The 20,979-nt window shown below is 39.3% G+C and overlaps 1 protein-coding gene across 1 annotated transcript in view; it reads left to right on the top strand.

Moving 5' to 3' along the window:
• Positions 1-20,979, top strand: part of UNC5C (unc-5 netrin receptor C) — a 387,317-nt gene that overhangs the window by 341,307 nt on the left and 25,031 nt on the right. Inside the window, exons 8-11 of the mRNA XM_060147584.1 lie at positions 2,797-2,988; positions 4,005-4,349; positions 7,414-7,501; positions 17,743-17,911. Of these exons, the coding sequence (XP_060003567.1) occupies positions 2,797-2,988; positions 4,005-4,349; positions 7,414-7,501; positions 17,743-17,911 (794 nt within the window). The remainder of the gene's footprint in view (positions 1-2,796; positions 2,989-4,004; positions 4,350-7,413; positions 7,502-17,742; positions 17,912-20,979) is intronic.

Below are 20,979 nucleotides of genomic sequence, written 5' to 3'. Positions count from 1 at the left end.
TTTGCCCAATTTACACTATTCCTCTGAAGCCCTAAAATAAACAACCTTATAACCTCTAGGCCTTATTGATTTTTGAATGATTTCAAGTAAAAAGCATCCAGTTTCCATTGCATTGACAAACTGCTCAGTCCCTGGGCAAAACCTATTGGATTCCTATTAAATGGAGGGACAAGAAACAACTGAAAATCCAAAAGGTAGATTTGAGATGGAAGGAGGAGAGGTGGTCTTACTCAGCTCTGTAAATGGATATTTAACCTTTGACCAATGACGACAGGCCTTCTTTAGTTCTGTTAGACCGAGAGCAAGCTGTTATGATTAAATAAAAGAGGAAAAAACTGTTTAGACCCTTCCTGAATATGTCCTGGGAATTAAGGCATATGGCAGGGATAAGGAAAAAAGATTTTCCTTATGCTAATGACCCTTGATGTCTGAAATAAATTAGATCCATTAGAGTTTATGCTCAATAAAAGAGGGACTTTAAGCACTCCAAAGTTAGTGACTCGAGACCCGTTTGGGCTCTGAAATTCAATCTGCCTACTTATTAATTCTTAGGGAGACTCCAGAGCAGACAGGCGATGCAAAATCATAATTCTGAACCAGAATTTTAAAGGACCCAGGTTTCTTCTCCTTTTATTTTAATTAAACCATTTTTCATGCTTCTCATTTTGTTTCCCTCATTAATTTGATTTTGTTCCCATTTTTGTTTCATTTTTTTTGTTTCTTTTCAAGGTTTCATTTATCCTATTTCAACTGAGCAGAGAACCCAGAATGAATATGGATTTTCTTGTAAGTTTGATGTTTGGTTTTTATGTTGCTGAATAATCGTTTAACGTTATTGCCCCCAGTTCAAGTTTACCTTTCTTTGGATCACAGATGTGCACACAGGAAATAGGCGCCTAATATATTCTAACATGAAAAACAAATTAGATTTTCACTGCTGAAAAGAAGAAAGGGTCATTTCAAGCCTCTGCCAGCTTTAAAATCTATCAGTCTCCCATTCAAAGCTTAAGTCCCAGTAGCTGACAAACCATATCATGAAATACGTGGATCTAAATAAAGGGCAGGGTTCAAATGCTCAAAAGAAAAGCGCTGAGAAAATGCAGATCTGTTGACTTAGAAATCACGAATATTGAATAAGTAATTACAGCCTGGTAAAGTAAAACATTAAAGATTTAGATACACTTTCTGACCAGAGTTCAGAATGCTGCTGTAGGGCCTCAAATAAAACCCAGCAGCAAAGTGAAGTCCGCACTTTGAAAGTAGTGCTCACACAACCAGGAGGGCTTGGTATGTCACTGGTTTCCTGAAAAGATCCGTCAATATTGACTTGATTGATGCTTGAGCAGGTATTATAGAAACTTTGGGAAAGACAGTTGTTTAAAAAGAAGGGATTCTTTTACATACAGTACATTTAAACACAAAATCCTAAAAGAGATGGAACGATTTCCCGTAGGGAATTCTCTTTTACTGTTAGTGTGTTGAAGATACATGACATGAGAGTGTGGGTGATCACGTGGGCCGGTGGCAATCAAAATGAAGAGTCATTTCACCACATAAACCACGTGGCTGTGAGTCTTAGGAGAGAGTAGTGGTCCCATGACTTTTAGGAAGCCATGGGACCTACAAACCTGAAAATTCCCTTCCTGCAAAATGCACATGTAGAAAATTGAGCATAAGAAGGTTGTTCTTGACCATCTGAAGTACCAGTTTAATCCCCTTTCACAGTGACGGGACCAGCTTTGGTTAATTTTGCTGACAGTTTTTGTGGGTCACGGAAAACTAATGATAGAGACTCAAAGATGTCTGAGGGATTCAGGAAAGGTTTCATTTTATCGGTTTGTTGTCTCTAAATGATCAGCTTTTATCACCATTTGCCGTTGGATCAGAGCATGTTCTGATGCCACTAAGGCAACATGCAACATTTACAGGATTTTTCTTCTTGCCTTACCCAGAGATAGACCTCCCAGCTGACCTCACACCATGTTAATCAAATGCTTAATTGCCTTTTTGGGGAGTAGGCTGACCTTTCTGATCACTGAACCAGGCCTTTATCTTACTGGGTACACCATAGAGCTGTATTTTATTCCAGTAATGAGTAGCTCAAATGTAAATCTCTGACAAGTAACCGTGAGAAGCTCAGGGTTCTCAGAGGTAATACTGAATCTGTAGCAAAAGCCTGGAGTTATCAGCGTTAACCTCTGCTCCCCAGATCTGGGTCTTCTGAAAGCCCACCTTTCAAACCCAACATGTTTGCTTCCAATGTTTGCTTTGCTTAGTTCCACTGTTCCCACCCACCCCTTCATTGATTTAGGGGAAAGTGAGAAGAGTGCTGTGGAAGGTAATTTGTGACTTGGAATGATACTTAGAAAAATATTCTGGTTCAATAAATATACAGATTCAGAACATGCCAGACGTTTCTAATAGAGTGTTTATGTTTATAAAGAACTATAAGAGAATTCAAAGCTGCCTTCCAAACTTTTCCACCTGAAATTAGTAATAAACTTTTTTTTCCTGTGGGTTGAGAGGGTTTTAGCTCCAGTTTCTTTTTACGCCTTGTAATAAATGGTCTGTTATGTTGCCCAGTTTAAGATAGATTAGTGAGTGGATAGATGCAGAGTGAGAAAGAAAAAGAAAGAAATCAGAGATAATTTTCTACTGAAAGACCACAGTTTTATATAGCTTTGAAATTAACCTATAAAAAAGGCAATAAATGTCTAAAAAAATGATAGCAATACCTATGTGTACTGTGGGCAATTTCTCTAACCATTTAATTCAATGTTTCCTTCTCCCCTTTAGCTGCTCCTGATTCAGATGATGTTGCTCTGTATGTTGGCATTGTGATAGCTGTGATAGTGTGCCTGGCCATTTCTGTAGTTGTGGCCCTCTTTGTGTATCGGAAGAATCATCGTGACTTTGAGTCTGATATTATTGACTCTTCTGCACTCAATGGAGGCTTTCAGCCTGTGAACATCAAGGCAGCAAGGCAAGGTCAGTTGACATTGCACTTCCCACTTGGACTTATGCATGTAAGCAGCCTCCCTGTGTGTCTTCAAAATCAGTGAAATCACCGGGTTGGAATGCAGTTACATCAGCTGGAATGTAAACTCCATGAAGACAGAGATTTTCGTCTGTTTTGTTGATTATAACAAATTAGAGTTGACAAGGTGCACAGATCTTTTTTTTTTTCTTCTCTAACAGGTTGCTCTGTCATACTTTTTTTTTTAATATATTTATTTATTTTAATTTTGGCCGCGTTGGGTCTTCGTTGCTGCACGCAGGCTTTCTCTAGTTGCGACGAGTGGCGGCTACTCATTGTTGCGGTGCGCGGGCTTCTCGTTGCAGTGGCTTCTCTTGTTGCGGAGTACAGACTCTAGGCGCGCGGGCTTCAGTAGTTGTGGCTCATGAGCTCTAAAGCGCAGGCTCAGTAGTTGTGGCACACGGGCTTGGTTGCTTTGCGGCATGTGGAATCTTCCCGGCCCAGGGCTTGAACCTGTGTCCCCTGCATTGGCAGGTGGATTCTTAACCACTGTGCCACCAGGGAAGCCCTCTCTGTCATACTTTTAAACTTTTATTCGAAGAGTACACAGATTGGTTGATTGATTTCTTGAGTTTCCTTTTTTTTCCTTTTGATAAGACATCTTGTATTGCTATGAATACAGTGGTCTACAGATGAACCCAAATCCAGTATAGACAGGAGAAACTGTTACCTAGTCAGCTAGTGAGGATCACGAATCCAATTTGTTGAAATAACTAAGTACCATAGACACAATAAGTAGACTTCAAGGCGAAATACAGAATGAACTTGTCTGTTTATTTGTAGCCAATAATAAAACAGATCCTAGTTATCTAATTGTGCTGTTCTCAGCAGAATTTTAGAGTCTTTCCAGTGCTAATATTTGTTGACTTGCTTTGCTCTTGGCTCAGAAAGTGTTGGGGGGCGTCTGGCTGGTGTAGGTTGCCTGAATGAAGAATGCAAATGGACGTTCCTTCTCCTTCTGACTCAGATCTCCTGGCAGTACCCCCAGACCTCACGTCAGCTGCAGCCATGTACAGAGGACCCGTTTATGCCTTGCATGATGTTTCGGACAAAATCCCAATGACCAACTCTCCGATTCTGGATCCACTGCCTAACCTGAAAATCAAAGTGTACAATACCTCAGGGGCTGTCACACCCCAAGATGACCTCTCTGAGTTTGCATCAAAGCTGTCCCCTCAGATGACCCAATCCTTGTTGGAGAATGAGGCCCTCAACCTGAAGAATCAGAGTCTAGCAAGGCAGACGGACCCATCCTGCACTGCGTTTGGCACCTTCAACTCCCTCGGCGGTCACCTTATCATTCCCAATTCAGGTAATTCTTAAAGGTCTTTACATTGCAGAGACAGAGCTTGAAAACTTATCCTTGTGCCAAAATCTTTATTATTTATTTTCATGAGGCCTGAAAAGTTAAATGTATCCTGTCTAACCCAAACCTACTTTCAGTGTAAACCAAACATTACCTCAGTCAAAATCAGCAAAACCGTTTATCTTTCTCCAACCAACTCTGAAAACACTTCCTCTAGAAATATTACACTCACAGCTTTCTGCTGAGGCATAATTTAGAACTGTCATTGACCTTCTTTTTAATAGCGCTTCAGAAGGCAACATTAAGCCAGAAGCCCTCACTGTTGTCATCACACTTTAAAAGGACAAATTAATTAGAAAACATATCAGTTGGTTCAGTGCCAATTTCCTACAGGAAGCAGTACTTCAGAATATGAATGTTTAGATGATCAGAGGACATGATAACAGACATCAGATCTTCATTTGTTAGCTCTTGATTACACAGTCTTCAGGCTCAAGGTATTTACAAGGTACTCACTCCAACCTCTGATATATCTACCGAGAATCACAGCTTTGTCACGTGTCTTTTTGTAGTATTACTCAGCTTTCAGTTTGTTTAGTTATCTGCTTCTAGAGCATAAAGCCCCATAACGCTCTTAAATAGTGAACTGAAGTTAGTGACTCGTAACGTTTGATTAAAGTTTGGTAGTCAATAATCAGTAGTTGCAATGGGCTGGGAACTATCAGTTATGTGAGGGTTTAATGGATTCCTCTGTAAATGTACAGTAGCTCTTTTGGATCAGGCAGATTATTTTGTGAACACAGTAAAAAGAAACAATTTGATTGAACTAAGGTTTATATGTAGCATAAGAAGAGAATATAATTTGTAAACAGCCATAGAGCCAAGTAATATACAGAGCCAGTTGATCTTCACGTCTAAATATGAACTTGTCTTTGACTCTTCCTCTAATTCAGTCCCCCATTTCAGCACCTTGGCAATTTTTCACCCTATATCTTTAGAAGTATATTTCAATAAAGTGAAATATTTAATGGAATATCAGTTTTCCTTTTTTTTTTTTTTATGCGGTACGCGGGCCTCTCACCGCTGTGGCCTCTCCCGTTGCGGAGCACAGGCTCTGGACGCACAGGCTCAGTGGCCATGGCTCACGGGCCCAGCCGCTCCACGGCATGTAGGATCCTCCCGGACCGGGGCACAAACTCGTGCCCCTTGCATCGGCAGGCGGACTCTCAACCACTGCACCATCAGGGAAGCCCCCATTTTTCCTTTTTTAAAATATATTTTACATAGCTGAGATCACACATTACATAAAGTGCTTTTATTCAGATTTTTCTCACTCTCATGCTATTGCATGCTTTTTAAAATCATGATTTTAAATATATTTTTAATAGTCTACCAAATGAATAGATCAAAATATACTCTATTGTTCTTTCATTGTTTAAACATTATATTATTCCCAAGACAGTCTCATTTTTTCATGATATCCACTGGATTCTACCTCTCCTTTGCACTTCTACATCTGTCACTTTTTCACATATGAATTATTATAAAGGCTTCTTAAGTGGAAAGGAGGGAGCTAGCATGTTTTAAATATGTTCTGGGCATCGGTGATCTGCATGCATTATTTTATTTAATACAGTAACGGTAGTTACCTAATAATGTGTCAGGCCTTATTCTTGTTACTTTACATCCATAGTCTGTTTCATCCCCATAACAAACATAAAGGTACATTTCATTGTTTCCATTGGAAAAAATAAAAGTACTGAGGCTTGGGTGCCTCACGTGTGGTCTTCCTGCTTCCACTCTGTGCCTCACCAAACCATCCTGACACGAGCGTGACATTCCACTTCCCACAACACCACAAGGCTCATGTTACTTTCCTTCTCAAGAAGGCCATGCCTCAACACTTTCAACCAGATATACAAAGGCTTTGAATAACTATACCTCTTTAACTCTCTGTCCTTTACTCTTGAGACTTTCCAGCGTGGTTGGGCAGGTTCCTTATTGTCTTGTGCTCATATGGTGTATTCCATTGCCTTGCTAATTAAATAAGCTACTCAAAGACGAGAATGCTGTCTTTTACTTCTTGGCATTCACAGCATGCAAAATACTGTCCTCACAATCATGTCTGTAAAGTTTTATTGAGTTGAAATTAACTGCATTTATTAGAATAAAATCATGGAGCTACGTATCTTCAAGTTGCTGCCCACCGTGAATTACTCTCTGATGACACCGCAGCAGTGCAAGCCCATGGTTCCTACAGTGTGGTCTACAGACCACCATCATTGCCATCACCTGGCGATTTGTTAGAACTACAGTTTCCCCAGACCTTCTGAATAGAAACTCTGGGCATAGGATCCAGTAATCTGGGCTTTAGCAAAACCTGCAGGTGATTTTGCTGCAAGCTCAAGTTGCAGACCACTGCTATCAGCACAGTTAACTTAGAACAGAGCTCAATCTAATAGTCCTACAAAATGCACCAATTAGCAACTAAGTAAAAACTTGCTTGACCTGCTGTGACTAAAACTAGCAGTTGTGTTCACTCTCTAGAGTTATGTATGATGAAAGCAGTTCTTCACCAATTATTATTCTGTTGCAGGAAAACACTGATGCTAACCAGATACTTCAGAAATAAACATTTTTTGATACAGTTGAGGTTAGCATCTCCCTGACTTTGAATCTTGTGGGGATTTTTTTTTTAATTAGAAACGATACATCATTACAGCTGTTTGAGATTTTAAGAGCAGTTGTTGATTTTCCCCTCCTTTTACAAGGAAAACAACAGTGAAACCATCTGTCTATTCCTTAAATAAAACAGGAGTTTACACGTTATATCATTCCTTGCAGTAATTCCATAACAGTTCAGAGGGAGCTGTGGTAACAAATAAGGCCAATAGGGAAGGAAAGCAGGGCAGGTATGAATATTTACATGTCTTTAGAGAAAAAGCAGCAGGATCATGGCTGTGGGGCCACAGAATCTCCTCATTCCTTTTCACTTGCTTCAGAGGCATTCTGGGAAGTTCCCTGTTGATTCCTAGGTCTTATGTGACTGCTTTTCTCTTTTGCTATTCAGGAGTAAGCATGCTGGTTCCCGCTGGGGCCATTCCCCAAGGGAGAGTCTACGAAATGTATGTGACTGTACACAGGAAGGAAAATATGAGGTAAATATGCTTTTTCTGGTGCACTTGACTTTATCAATGTCTGACTTGGAGGAGAATTGTACATGAGAAAGAATAAACCCAACATATTTTGGTCCTTACTGCCCTGCTTCTGGCATGTCCTTTTTCACCGAGACCTGTAAAAGGTCAGTTTTTACTTCTCTTTATCTTTGAAGCTCCGGACGCTTTTGCAGATCTTAAATATGGGCAGAAGGCCAGAGATCTTTTCCCAAGTGGAAATGTGGCCATGTTAACTGAAAAAAAATGGCCAGAAATGTGATCCATAGATTGTGCAAGAGATGCAAAGAGACATCAGCTTCACGTGGCCTGGTTCAGGAATCCATCCTGTTGCCATTATAGGGTTAAAGGCCACAGAGAATTAGACAACCCCTTAATCCCTGATTTGCCATCCCCACCTCAGCCTAGCACTTTATTCTCACCTGTAGATTCTTCTTTTTGGGACTGTCTTCTAGCTTTTAAGTGTTATCGACCTCTCCTTCTTATGTTTAGCACGTATAAAATCTATATTTCTAAATGGATCTAGGGTTGATTAAAACTAGATTGAATCTAAGGGCTATTTTGAATGTGTCATAATCGTAAAGATGAAGTTACTTTAAGTAAAAATAGCAGGAGGAGTTTCAAAGTCCTAAATTCAGTTTTCAGTTTGGCTTCTAACAAATTGTTTCTGGTCTGTCTTGATGAGTTCTCACATAAAGTGTGTGTGTTAAACAGTGCTTTATAGGCCTGACTGATGAATGCTTCTAAAGTGCACTGAGATCTTAAAATAAGAGATGACGTTGACATGAAGATCCTTACGTGTAATTATCATTATTTTTCCTAAGGGTAAAGGCATTGGTTCCTCTGCCCTGAGCTCTGAATGCAAAGCATGAGTGACAAATGTAGAACTAGGTTTTCATTGTAAGGCATCATACCTTTTCTCTTCCCCTCTGTCATCCTCAGAAAAACATCTCTTTTTAGTCTCGTTCTTCAGTAGCTGAAAAGCTCTTCCATTATGCTCTCAGGTGGAGATGTTGGTATTTATAATCTGTAGGAGCCAGAACATTGTTTTCTTCAGGTGGTGTACTTTCACCTACACAAACACTAGCCTGTCTAAGAAAATAATAAAAATTCCTTGAGCATTATTCATGTGCCTTAAATTTGAGCAAGAGAAAATCACAAAGAGGCTTGTATTTGCTCACATCAAATATTCATTTTTCCATTCTCAATGCAAAGTAACATTCACAGGCCCTCAGAGTGCCCTTCTTTTGCAGCAGGAGAAATTAAGATTAGCAGACTCCAAGATTCCCTTTATATTTTTGTTTACTTCTTTCTTTTGTCCGGAGTCAAGGTTAGCACTAAACTAAGTACATCCATCCCTCAAGGCCTTTTGCCAACATGGACGTTTTGTTTAAACAGAAATGAGTATTGGCTTGTGCTTTATGCTGAGACTAGTGAGGTGTTCGTGGTCTCTTATTTTTCATCTGATCGCCATTATCTTTAGAAGATCAAGCCTTAAGGGGCTGCTGCAGGGCATGCTAAAACTGAAAGACATGGGCACTTAGGTGCCTCGTATGATTTTTCTTCCCACAATTTAGTCCGCACCCTGACCAGGATAATTTTACACTTTGGATGAAGGAGGGAGAAAACAGGAAATGGATAAAGCCAGACACTTCTGCTTTTAGTTTCCTCTGCCTTTGACTTTAAAGAAAAGGAAACTATAAATCACTCTTGCTATGCCTACCACCTGAAGTTAGGTGCAGAGGGAATTACTCTATTAAATTTGGTGTGCATCAAAGAAGTTCTGTTGATAAAAATGAAGCTAGAGGAACCTCAAGATCTCAAAAGAAAATATACACACAGAAGACCATGAAACAAGGAAAAAACAAAAGACAACTGTCGCAAATAAATGAGAAAGTCCTCTCCACTAATTTTCTGTTGTGAACTAGATACGTTTTTCTTATAAAAACACAATGACAAGAATGTTGTCTTAGGGTATAGTGATAATACAAAACATAGCTACCATATAGTCAGCATACTTTTTTTTTGACAAATGATGATAAGATATACAATACTTTTTATTATAACTTTCATATAGTCAATTGATTCTCCCAGAAGGCTTTTACTGAGTTTTGCCAAACTCTTTTATGGTTATAATTCAGCCACAATTGGACAAAATCAGGCTATGAATAAATGCTTTATTACTATCTGATTTAGCAAAGAATTTATGTTATTGATGAACAGAGGCAGTTCTGACCTGCATGTTCATTGTTATTTTCTTTTACATTTAAGACCAAAGTGAAACAAAAAAGATATACCTTGGAACTTCACTTGTTCGTCAATGACATGAGTGAATTCTTTGGGTAGTCTGATGATAGTTTTCGAATACTGGAAGAATATGCTTTGCCTCAATTTTTTGGTGCTATTTACGATGTACATCTACACACACGATATACTTTTAACTGCATTAACATTTTCTTAAGTCTAGGAAGTCAACAAAACAATAAACTTTAATTTCATTTATTCCTCACTACAACTCTGCAAGTTATGATGAGCTCCACCTTTGAACGTGAAAAGACTAGGGCTCAGGGAAATTGTCACAGAGCCAAGGTTTCACAGTTAGCAACTGAGGGAAGGCAGAATTCACACCCAGCTTATCTCCACGAAAAGCTCCTCTGCTGACCTGCCATCCCTCCTCCATAGCACCCAGTACACAAACAGAGCCTCTGCCTTCGTATTATAGAGCATTGCGGGACACAGCTTCTTTTTATTGCTCACCAAAGACCCTTTCTAGCCTCACCTGATCTTAGAACTTCTTTCAGAGAAGACACTGTGGGGACAACAGGAGATATGTTACTTCAAGGCGTTTATAGGAAAATTCTGATTGTTTTTCTCCATTTTCCCTCTCTCTGATGGCCTTTATTGCATCCCAAACTGGGTGTTTTTCCAGCTGGATGGTATCCAGCTAGTCATCTGGTGTTGTGAACTGTCTAAAGGGAGGTGTGAACTTAATTGCATGTGGCAAGTGAATGTGACAAGAGGGGGCCTTATCATTACGGAATATGCTCTAAAAGAAAGCACGGGATAGCAGATGAGCAGCCTGAATGAGCTGCAGAAACGGGACAGGCTGTCTCTGACCAAAAGGGATCTGAGCTGTGAGGCTGCGCTCGTGATTTCTACTTCTTCTGCTTTACACATCCCTGGAAAGGCTGCAAAGCCCCCCCCCCCCCGCCACGCCCCCGTGGATAAAGTTCCCACAATTAACGGCACTAACATGGACCTTTTTTGCCTTGTTTCCAGCAGCAGTTTAAAAAAATGAATCTGACTCAGACTGAAATTTTGCCTTTCATCATTTCTTATTGAAAAACGAATTGAAGTTATGAACGTTAATTTTTTTCTTTCTCTGTATTCTGTACTTGCCTAGCAGTTTTCTCAAAAGGCCAAAAAATCAATTTAGACATTCCAAATATAAACTGTGGGGAACCGTGGAAGGTCTTTGAGCAGTCAAGTGCTGCAGGAATAACAGTGCTTTTAAAAGATTGATGTGGTGATGGTGTGCAGGATGAATTGGTAAAGGAAACAGAAAGACCCCCCTCAAAGGCTGGGGGCCCTGGTTGGCCCATGGCAATAATCAAGGTGTGAGGGGTGGGGGGAAGGAGCCAGGCCTGAGTCTGGAGAATGGAAAGAAAAATACGTTTCAGAAGAAAAAGTGTTTCACAACTGATTAGAAGTGTGGCAAAACACAAAGAATGTATTTAGGAATCAAGCCCTGGGCACTGCGAAAATTGTGAGAGCAATACGAAGGGGTCAGAAGCAGCGACTGGTTCAAGGAGAGAAAGGACAAATTCTGATTTAGCTGTGCACGGTGTGCGTGAATGGGGACGTAGGATTCTTGCTGGAGACGCAAATGGGAAGTCACCAGTGAGTGGATCTTCCAGGGAAAAAGTGCAGAGGCAGAAAGAAGAGGACTGGGGAAAGAACTTTGGGAAATATTCTTATTTAAGGTTTGGGTATGATGGGCAAAACTAAATAGAACGTGAAAGGATAAGGCAGATAAATAGAGTTGGCATCTAGCAAGGTGCTTAATACATAGTTGCTTCTCAATGAATATTTTTGAATGAAAGACTGAATGATTGTAATCATAATAGGAACAAATCAAAGGTAAAAAGAGTTTCAAGATGGAGGAGTGATTGACAGAGGTATTACTAAAATTAAACTGTAAAGAAGGAGAATGATAATTTAAAAGTTATTGGATTCGTCAACTTTAGGACATTGGTTGCCTTAAGGATTTTTTTTTTTAAGGATGAAATCCCAGTAGGAAGCATTTAAGGTGTTAGTGGTGAGGCAATGAAGACTATCGTCATATTTACTGAATATAAATAGTAAAGTAAAATGTTAGGATAGTGGGCCAAAATGTCTTTTGTATGTAATCATATAGCAGAAAGTTTTCATTTATTTTAATGTGTTGTTTGGAACTTTGTATAATAGTAGGTGACATTTATTATTTCTCAGTGAAACTCAGTGATATTATCCTTTTAGGTAGAGTCCTGAATTTCTTGTTTGAAGTAACAGCTATAAAAAGACTGAAGGTAGAGGGCGGAAGGGTGTGGAATCCAGGTATATTTAAATCTTATTCTCTCACTGTTCTCCACAGTGTTTATTTATTGAAGTCCTACTTCTAAAGAAATGATTCAAGGTGATTCTTTTCAATGGGAGGAAAATTGTTTTTAAATAAGTGGATTAAAAAATGAGAAAATAGAAAACATAAGATTAGAAAGATAAGATAAATTCAGGTGAGCAGTTAGAATATAAAATATCTGGTGGAATTCCCAGCATATTTCTTATTAGTAGGTCATGAATTTACTATTTCAAAGCTTTCAAGAGGGAAACATGGTAGGTTATAAGATCCATGTGTCCAAAAGGGGAAAATATGCCTGGAGGAAGCTCAATTATTTCTCCTTCGGTTCCTCATAAAGAAAAAGAAATTTTTTTTTTAATACAGTGAACAACATTCAAAAGATCAAAATAGCAGTGAGCTACACAGGGCTACTTCTGTTAGTGTCCCTCAGTGTGAGTAGATGATATAAAGCCCAGGGATAAATTCGGTAAAATGATTCCACAAGGATTCAGGAGTTCAATCCAGGGCACAGTATTTAGCTGTTCAGGCTTAATCCAGGGACACATTTTGGTCTGTCTGGGGAAATGGGGGCACGCCCTTCAAAGTGGCTTCCATAAATATTCTTTTTTGCTCAATTGATCTTTTGATAGCAAGTGAGTTAGATATTCCTTGTCAGATACCTAGAGTGCAAGTATTTCAAGTTGCTGGTTATACATGAAACTGTGTGCTTTGAAAGACAGCTGAGCCTAGGGTGGGATTGTCATCCTGAGGGACCTGACAAAAGACATGTGTGTTAATAGAAGGCATCTCGTCTCTACACAGAGGTAGATGGAGAAAGATTCTTTTCAGGAAGCAGTTTTGAGCTTGCTGTAGCAAACAGATCACAGACATTTCTCAAGGCCGTAAATCTAGATAAGCAACCCAGAATATACCACTGTGTGAAAGAAACCAATTTACTTGTTTTGGGATCCTAGCTTTGCCTATGACTAGCTTTGTGGCTTTGGGCAAGTGTGTTAATTTCTCTAGCTTTCAGTTTCCTCTTTTAGGGAAAAAAAAAAGGTAATATAAACACTTATCTTGACTACCTTAGCAGGTGTGCCCTGGGCAGCAAATGCAATAGCTTTTATGAAAGTTTTGTGAATTGTGCACTATGTGTAGGAGGAGTTGTCCTCGCTGATAACAGCAAGCAAAGGATAAGAAAATCTGACAGGAAACTAAAACTCCTCTCTGAGGGCTTTGTCCTAGAGTCCTCAGAACGCATCCGACATTTACCATATTATCCTTGTTGGACTTTGAAAAGCCTTTAAAACTTTAATCATTGTTCATTACTGGATTTCTACTTAATTGCTGTTTCTGCAGCTAATTTTTGCTTTGAGTTTATTTCCATATCATCTGCAATTAATATTTACAGAATGTTTGCTTAAATATCTTAGAAAACACATGAGACATAATGAAGTAAAGCCCTTCTCTGCAAAAGCATAAAACAGATTTTTTTATATTTATTTTATACTATTTTTGTTTTATGTATTTTAATATCCTCCCTTTATGTAAATAAAGGAAATGTGGATTTAAATGCTCTGACCTTTGGTTTCACATAGTTAAATCTTAACCTTCCCTAGGTGGCTCCTTCCATATATGCTTGGAAATGTTTCCAATTTCAGGGCTACTTCTTTCATCTTGAAAACCCAAAAAGATTCTTATCATTATTACTTCTTTGTTTTCCATTCCCTGTTATGAATTCCACATCACCAATTCCCTATTCATTACATTCTTGCACCTCACTGGGTAAATAAATTCTTTTGACACCTACTGCCCCTTCCTTCCCTTGCTATCCCTCCTCCAATAATGGTGCCCATCAGTATTGCATGCCAGGGGAGTGCAGGTCTGACGGCACCCCAGCGCAGCAGGGAGTCTTCTCCCTTCTGTTCCAACTCAGTGATGAGAAGAATCCCTCCTCCTCCTGCCTCAAGCACCCGCTGCTAACAGCAGACTGAGAGACAGATGCTTCCAATCCCCAACTCTATTGCAAGGACCACTTGAAATGGATTCCACTTTACTCTCTTTCTTTAAAAGTTTAATGCTCGTTCTCAAGATACACTTGTAACTAAAAGGTAAGGGTAGCGCTCAGGAAAATGCAGCCATTGCTTTTTTTGCCCCGGTAGGAAAAGTAGAATTAAACAAGAGTAGAGTTACTGTTTAAGGCAGATAGTGTAATATCAGCTGTGGCACAATGAAAGCAAGACTTCACTCATGTTCTAAGAGAATGAATTTCAGACTGGAACAAAGGAGGACAAATTGCGTAAAGGGGAAATGAAAACCAAAAGGGGATAGTAATGAGTTCTCAAGCTACCACTCACCTTATAATTCCAAATATAAGTACATTTCCAAGTACTTTGATAACTTTAGATTTAATAAAACTATGTTATTATTCAGTGAGAATGGAGATGATATTAAAAGACTAAAAAGAGATAATTAAAAAAAATATTTTCCTGAATAGGAGGAAAAGAAAGTCACGGGTTGGGAGATTCTAGTGAAATTTTACAATAAAAGAAGAAGCACTGATAGCCAAGTTTTACTAAGGGGAAAATATGCCAAATTTTAACTGAGTTTTTAGAACTGATGATAATAATCACCAAGAACTTAGGAATTTCTAAGATTTGACCTTACTTGTGACCTACCAAGTTGGCTGCCACAGTTTTGTAGATGCTGATAAATGACACAAGACTCCTGAGTCAGAGACAAAGGATGCTTTATTGCTCACAGCAATAGCACTATCTAAAGTATTGCCATTTTTGTGCCAGTTTCCCAAGTTCTGAAAGGGTGATGTAAAGACAGAGGACGCCTACGCACTCAGCGGTTCCATTCCAGGGATATACCGTTGAGTTTAGGGAACCTGAGGGTTTTATAATGGGAGGTAGACATGTCTGCCATTTGCTCCAGAGGTAAGCACTATCTTTATCTTCCAAGGAGATTGCTATACAGTTGTCTTGAAAGACAGCCGGGACCATGCAGGAACATGAGAGATCCGTGGAGAATAGTTTTCCAACAATATTAAAAAAAATAATAACAGCTTCTATCATTCATTGAGTGTTAAGTGAGGGTAAGCCATAGATAGAAGCTAACTTCTAGATTACGTAGTATTTCTATATTAACCATAGATAAAGACTAGAGGAAAAGCCATTTCAAGTGACGGTGGCGACTGTAAAGGAATTTGATATGACCTTTGTAATATCCATGTGAATGAAATGGAAAGATAGGAACTGGACAATTTTAATGGGTTTGTGTTTGACTGTACTAAACTCAAAGTATTGATGTCAGACTAGAGAGAGGTTTCAAGTAGTGTCCTTGAAAAGGTCTCTGTCTTTGCCCTGTTCTTGTATTACAGTGTTATCAGTGATTGGAATGAGAACATAAATGGCAGGCATATCAAATTTATGGAAGATAAAAGACTAGAAGAGATAGCCAATATATGGAGGAAAGACATAGCATTAAGAAATAGATGACCTGAAAATTTTCCTAAAACAATTAAAGTAAAATTAGATGGCTAAATATAAATTTCTCTATATAGGTTCAAAAGCCATCATTGCAACCACAGACCTATAAAGAGAGACTAAGAGCCTTTCATGTTAGGAATACATAGTGGTTAGCTTTAACAAATTACTTAACCTTCTTGGGGCTTCATTGCCTCCTTTTATAAAGGACATGTTTAACCATGTTATCTCTTATCTTCCCATCTAACTCAATTCTGCTAAATAATACTTATAAATAATTGAGAATAATCTAAGGCAACAATTTTGTGAGGCACTGATATAACTACATGTCCCAAGCAGAGAAAACAGTAGTCCCCCTATACTGTATACCTGAGAACAGTCAGCCTTCTGTATCTGTGAGTTCTATATCCGCAGATTCAACCAACCTTGGATCAATAATATTTGGAAAAAACAATTTTTTCCAGGAAGTTCCAAAAACCAGAACTTGAATTTGCAGCACACTGGCAACTGTTTACATAGCATTTACGTTGTATTAGGTATCATAAGTAATCTAGAGATGATTTAAAGTATGTGGGAGGATGTGCATAGATTATATTCCATTTTATATCATGGTTATATAATTTTTTGGTTATAAATGGCTATAAAAATTTTATAATGGTTATATAATTTTTATATAATGGTTATATGCCATTTTATATAATACCGTGCCCTTTTATATAGGGAACTTGAACCTCCAGGGATTTTGGTGTCTGCCGGGGGGGTCCTTGGAACCAACCTTCCATGGATACTAAGGGGTGACTGTCTTACACTCATTTCAAGATGCCTCACTCTAGGGAAGATAGTGAAACACTGACAGACATCTCTATGAAAATAAAGATAGAATTATAGGGAGAGATCAAGAAACCATGCTTTTCTAGTTGAAATTGCAAAAATTGAGGAGCTTTCATCTGGAAGAAGATGACGTTTTAGAGATACCGTAATAATCTCTAAGTGCTTGAGAGGCTCTTTCATGCCAAAGTGGAGAGAAAGCCGGTCAGGATATGTGGAGAGAAGTGTCAGGAAGACAGATTGTATTCATTCTAAGTATTGAGTTGATAATAGATGAGTTGACCCCTCAGTAGTAGTGGACTGCAATTTTGGATGAGTTTAAAGCACTAACCACATGTCAGCATCTTGTAGAGAAGCTCTGTGCTTGTTGGCCCTGAGGGCCCTTCCTCCTCTAAAATTTTGTGAGTCCAGGATTTCTTAACTCATACTATTCTGACAACATAGTTGTATTGTTTTTGCAAAGGCATTGGTTGTAGTCCCAGCACCAGTGCTTGTTAGTTGTGAGACGTGGGGCAATCCACTCAACACTTTGGGGCTACTTCCTCACATATCAACTGACAGCTTGGGTTAATTTATTCATTGGCTGTTGGTTACAATCTTGTTGGGGGAAAAAATAGGCAATTAAAAAAAAACATGTAAAAATAAAGAATTTGGATCTTTGAAGTTCGTTCTACCCAAATTCTCAGAGTATGAAGTATACATGTAGAGAAACATCATTTTAAATTGCTATAGAAATACAGTTCTACATTCTTTCTTGGTCATGTTTGAAAAAAATGAATCTGCTGTACTAGCCTGAATTATTCCTGAAAGTCATTTGGAAGAAGTTTAGCTCTAGTGTGTCCTTATTCTAAAGTGATTTTTTGAAGTGTTTTTCAAGTTAGGTCCTAAAAACACGGAAGTATGTAAAACTCTGTGAAACGACTGGCAAGTATTATCAGAAAAGATGCTTATGTAACTTCATAAGGACCCTGTTCCTTCTCATTCCATCCTGAAAGTATCAGTACATGAATTCAGAGGAAATTAGCAAAGGCAGACCTGTATCTGAAGGGAGGGATCAAAGATATGCAGGCAGATTCACTATTATTAGAAAGACCTCAAGTCTTGCAAGATCAAAGTCTTGGTATAAAGTGCATGTCTTCCCATTTAATTCTGCCTCAACCCCACCACTGCCCCCTGCCCCCGACAAAAAAAAAAACAAAAAAACTCCAAGAAGAAGCTATTTGTGCAACTTTAGATCTGAAATCTCAGTGAGTACGTAGTACATAAATACTATGGAACTTGCATGACGCAGATCTCTGCTCTCCTCCTAGGCCGCCCATGGAGGACTCTCAGACACTCCTGACCCCTGTGGTGAGCTGTGGGCCTCCAGGAGCTCTGCTGACCCGCCCTGTCATCCTCACTATGCATCACTGCGCAGATCCCAATACCGAGGACTGGAAGATACAGCTCAAGAACCAGGCAGCGCAGGGACAGTGGGAGGTGAGCTTCTGTTGAGATAAAGATAGAACCCAGGAGCAATCCATGCAGATAAGCAAGGGCAATTATGGGAAGGCTTTTATTTTTAAAGCAACACATGAGTGGAATTTTAGCTTATACTCAAAATGAAAGAGAGAGGAACAGAGAGAGGAAGACAAAGAGGGGAGAGGGGGAGACAGATAGACAGACACTGGTTCCTGAGTGTTTTATCTACTGACTGATAGGCACAAAGAAAAAGATGGTCAAGCATTAGCTAACTCATAGGGAAAGTGTACTTAAGAGTCTTACATAAGTCCCATTTGCATATACATACTATCTTGGGAAGGGAAACTATATATATATATTTTATTATTTTAATTTTCAGGTAGAGAAACATTGCACCTGGGTCAGAAAATGTTAGACACTTACTTGCTAACAGGTCCCAGGAATATAGGTCTGAACTTAACCTGGCAAAACAGGAAGGGTGTATCCTAAGCTCCAGTACAATGAAGAACGTCTTTGGCAACTTGACTGTCTGTAACTGCTGCCATCAGAACTTCTTAAGGACAGTGCCTTAAACAGATCGTGTTCTTTACATCAGAACCCTGCAGTTAGCACCTGAAATTAAGTGCAAAAGGATGTGTTATATTTACCATGAATATTTTATACCTAATACTTAAAAAAAAATGATTTGTGTAGTCATTATAAAGAGAATTATCCAATATGCATGTTGGATATATTTTGTGATTACTTACAGTATTTTTCTATTTTTATTTATTTATTTTGGCGGCATTGGGTCTTCATTGCTGTGTGCAGGCTTTCTCTAGTTGCGGAGAGCGGGGGCTACTCTTGCTTGTGGTGCGCAAGCTTCTCATTGCTGTGGCTCCTCTTGTTGCAAAACATGGGCTTTAGTAGTTGTGGCACGCGGGCTCTAGAGCTCAGGCTCAGTAGTTGTGGCCCATGGGCTCAGTTGCTCCGTGGTATGTGGGGTCTTCCCGGACCAGAGCTCGAACCCATGTCCCCTGCATTGGCAGGCGGATTCTTAACCACTGCGCCACCAGGGAAGTCCCTCAGTATTTTTCTTTTAGGAAAAAAAAATATGCATGAACACTCAAACCCCTAATATTTTAGGAAGAAGTAGTAGTGGAGGTAGAAGCATAGCAGGGCATACCTGGGATTACCTGGAGTGTCCCCTCTATATGGATGTGCTCTCCTCTTGACCACATGAAGGTGAAGGGTCACTCATTGCCAGAGGTCCTGGATTGACGTCTAGGGCTATACATTACGTTAAGAGTGGACTTTACCAGATCGAACTTCAATTCCATTTAAGTTGAAATGATTTATCTCAAAAACATCCCAAAGTCTTTATCTCAAGGGATCCTAAATTATTTGCACAATTCTCTGCCTATTACCCTAATACCCTATTTCTGGATTTGAGTAATAACAACAATAGTAAGAGGAAAAGAAAAAAAAAGATGTGAAGAGTAGAAGAAGGAAGTCCTTAGGAAAACACTCTTCTATTTGTGACAGGAACATGGAGCATCTTTATTCTCCACCGTTTCTTCTAGGAGATTTTTTGTAACATGCCATCAGGAAATGGCACTTGAGCCTTGCCCTTGCCGTGCTGGAGAAAGCAGCTTCTCTGCAGGTGTCCTTTTGGGGCTGGAATAAACGTGGAAGTGCTGAGCTCCTTTTTCTCCTTTCCAGTTCAGTTTAAGCTTTATCTTTGGGTACAGGTTTAGCTGAAGAAATGATTTCGTGGATGCTATTAAAACACAGTCCTTACTTTAGTTTGGGTGATGTTGCATGGCCTAACAGCTACCTGAGGTGGCTCCTTTCATAGCTTTGTCCAGCCCCAGGGACTCAATTTATGATGAAACATTTGTTCATGTTTTTGACAAATAACCATTCGTTCACCATGATCCAGGCCCACTGAGATACAGTATGAAGCAAAGAAACTATGGTTGCTGTCTCTGCAGAGATTAAGTAGCCTAATGCAGAGGCTGAATCATGCCCACACATGGGTTTTATTTCTCCCAACTGAAATTTTCTTTTAAATTTGAATTAGTTAAAAGTTGGAAGATTTCACATAATAATCTGAACTTCCAGCCTCTCTTGAAAAACTAAAGGCTGTGTCCTGACTGGTCCTGCATTCCTGCCATGCCTGGTACTTTTACTGTAAGCATCTTTGCCATAGACATCTTTACCGCAAGCATTTTTGCCACATAACTAATTGGCCTTAAGGCAATTTTGCTGTAAAAGGTAAAATAACTGGTGGACAGTTTGGTTTCAACTGGTTGACAGCTTGGTTTCATCTCTCCACTGACACGGTACTACCATTTTTAATATTACATAAATCTGAAAGAGGCCAACGGCCAAAAAGGCACCGAGTCGAGCCCACATGTCCCATAGAACTTTGGAACATCTGTCAAGGGACATGTAACAATATGTACCAAGAACAAACAACAGTGTAGGGGCTTTCACACCATAATACAAAGCTCAGTTATAAATATGCATCCCAGTATGTGGAAACTGATACCTCTCTTAATGAAGAAGAAATTTTAGCGAAAAAGAAAAGTGGAATGCCAGATGAGGAGCTGAATCAACAAGCAAAAATATGTATAATCCTACAAATGAAAGACTTTGAAGACAAGTGCTTAGGTGCAACCCACTAAATAAAATCATTTGTTTGCACAGTACTGCCATGAATCTACACACATTTCAAATGTTTTAAAATATTTTGTAGTTCATAATAAAGTCTTTTTACTTTTGTTATTCATTTTTCATGTTTTTTTATTTTTGTTAATGTCCCTCTTTTATTTATTGCTGTTTCATCTTTTACAGCAAAATTGCTTTACAGCCAATCAGTTATGTGGCAAAAATGCCTACGGCAAAGACGCTTACAGTTCAAGTACTGAGAGCCCACCCCTGCATGGCCGCAATGGCTAAAGCCAAGCGGAGACTGAGCTCTTTAGACAGGCTTGTGCTCTGCTTCACCACAGTCTCCACCACTCCTTATTACCCTCTGCCCTGCCTGCTTCACACATTCCTGTTACCATTCTGCCCTGGGAGGCATGTGGAACTGTGACCCT

This window comes from Lagenorhynchus albirostris, chromosome 4 (genome assembly GCF_949774975.1).
Source record: "Lagenorhynchus albirostris chromosome 4, mLagAlb1.1, whole genome shotgun sequence".
Taxonomy (NCBI): Eukaryota; Metazoa; Chordata; class Mammalia; order Artiodactyla; family Delphinidae; genus Lagenorhynchus; species Lagenorhynchus albirostris.
Note: the sequence above shows the minus strand (reverse complement) of the source record. Positions and strands in the feature narration are given on the sequence as shown.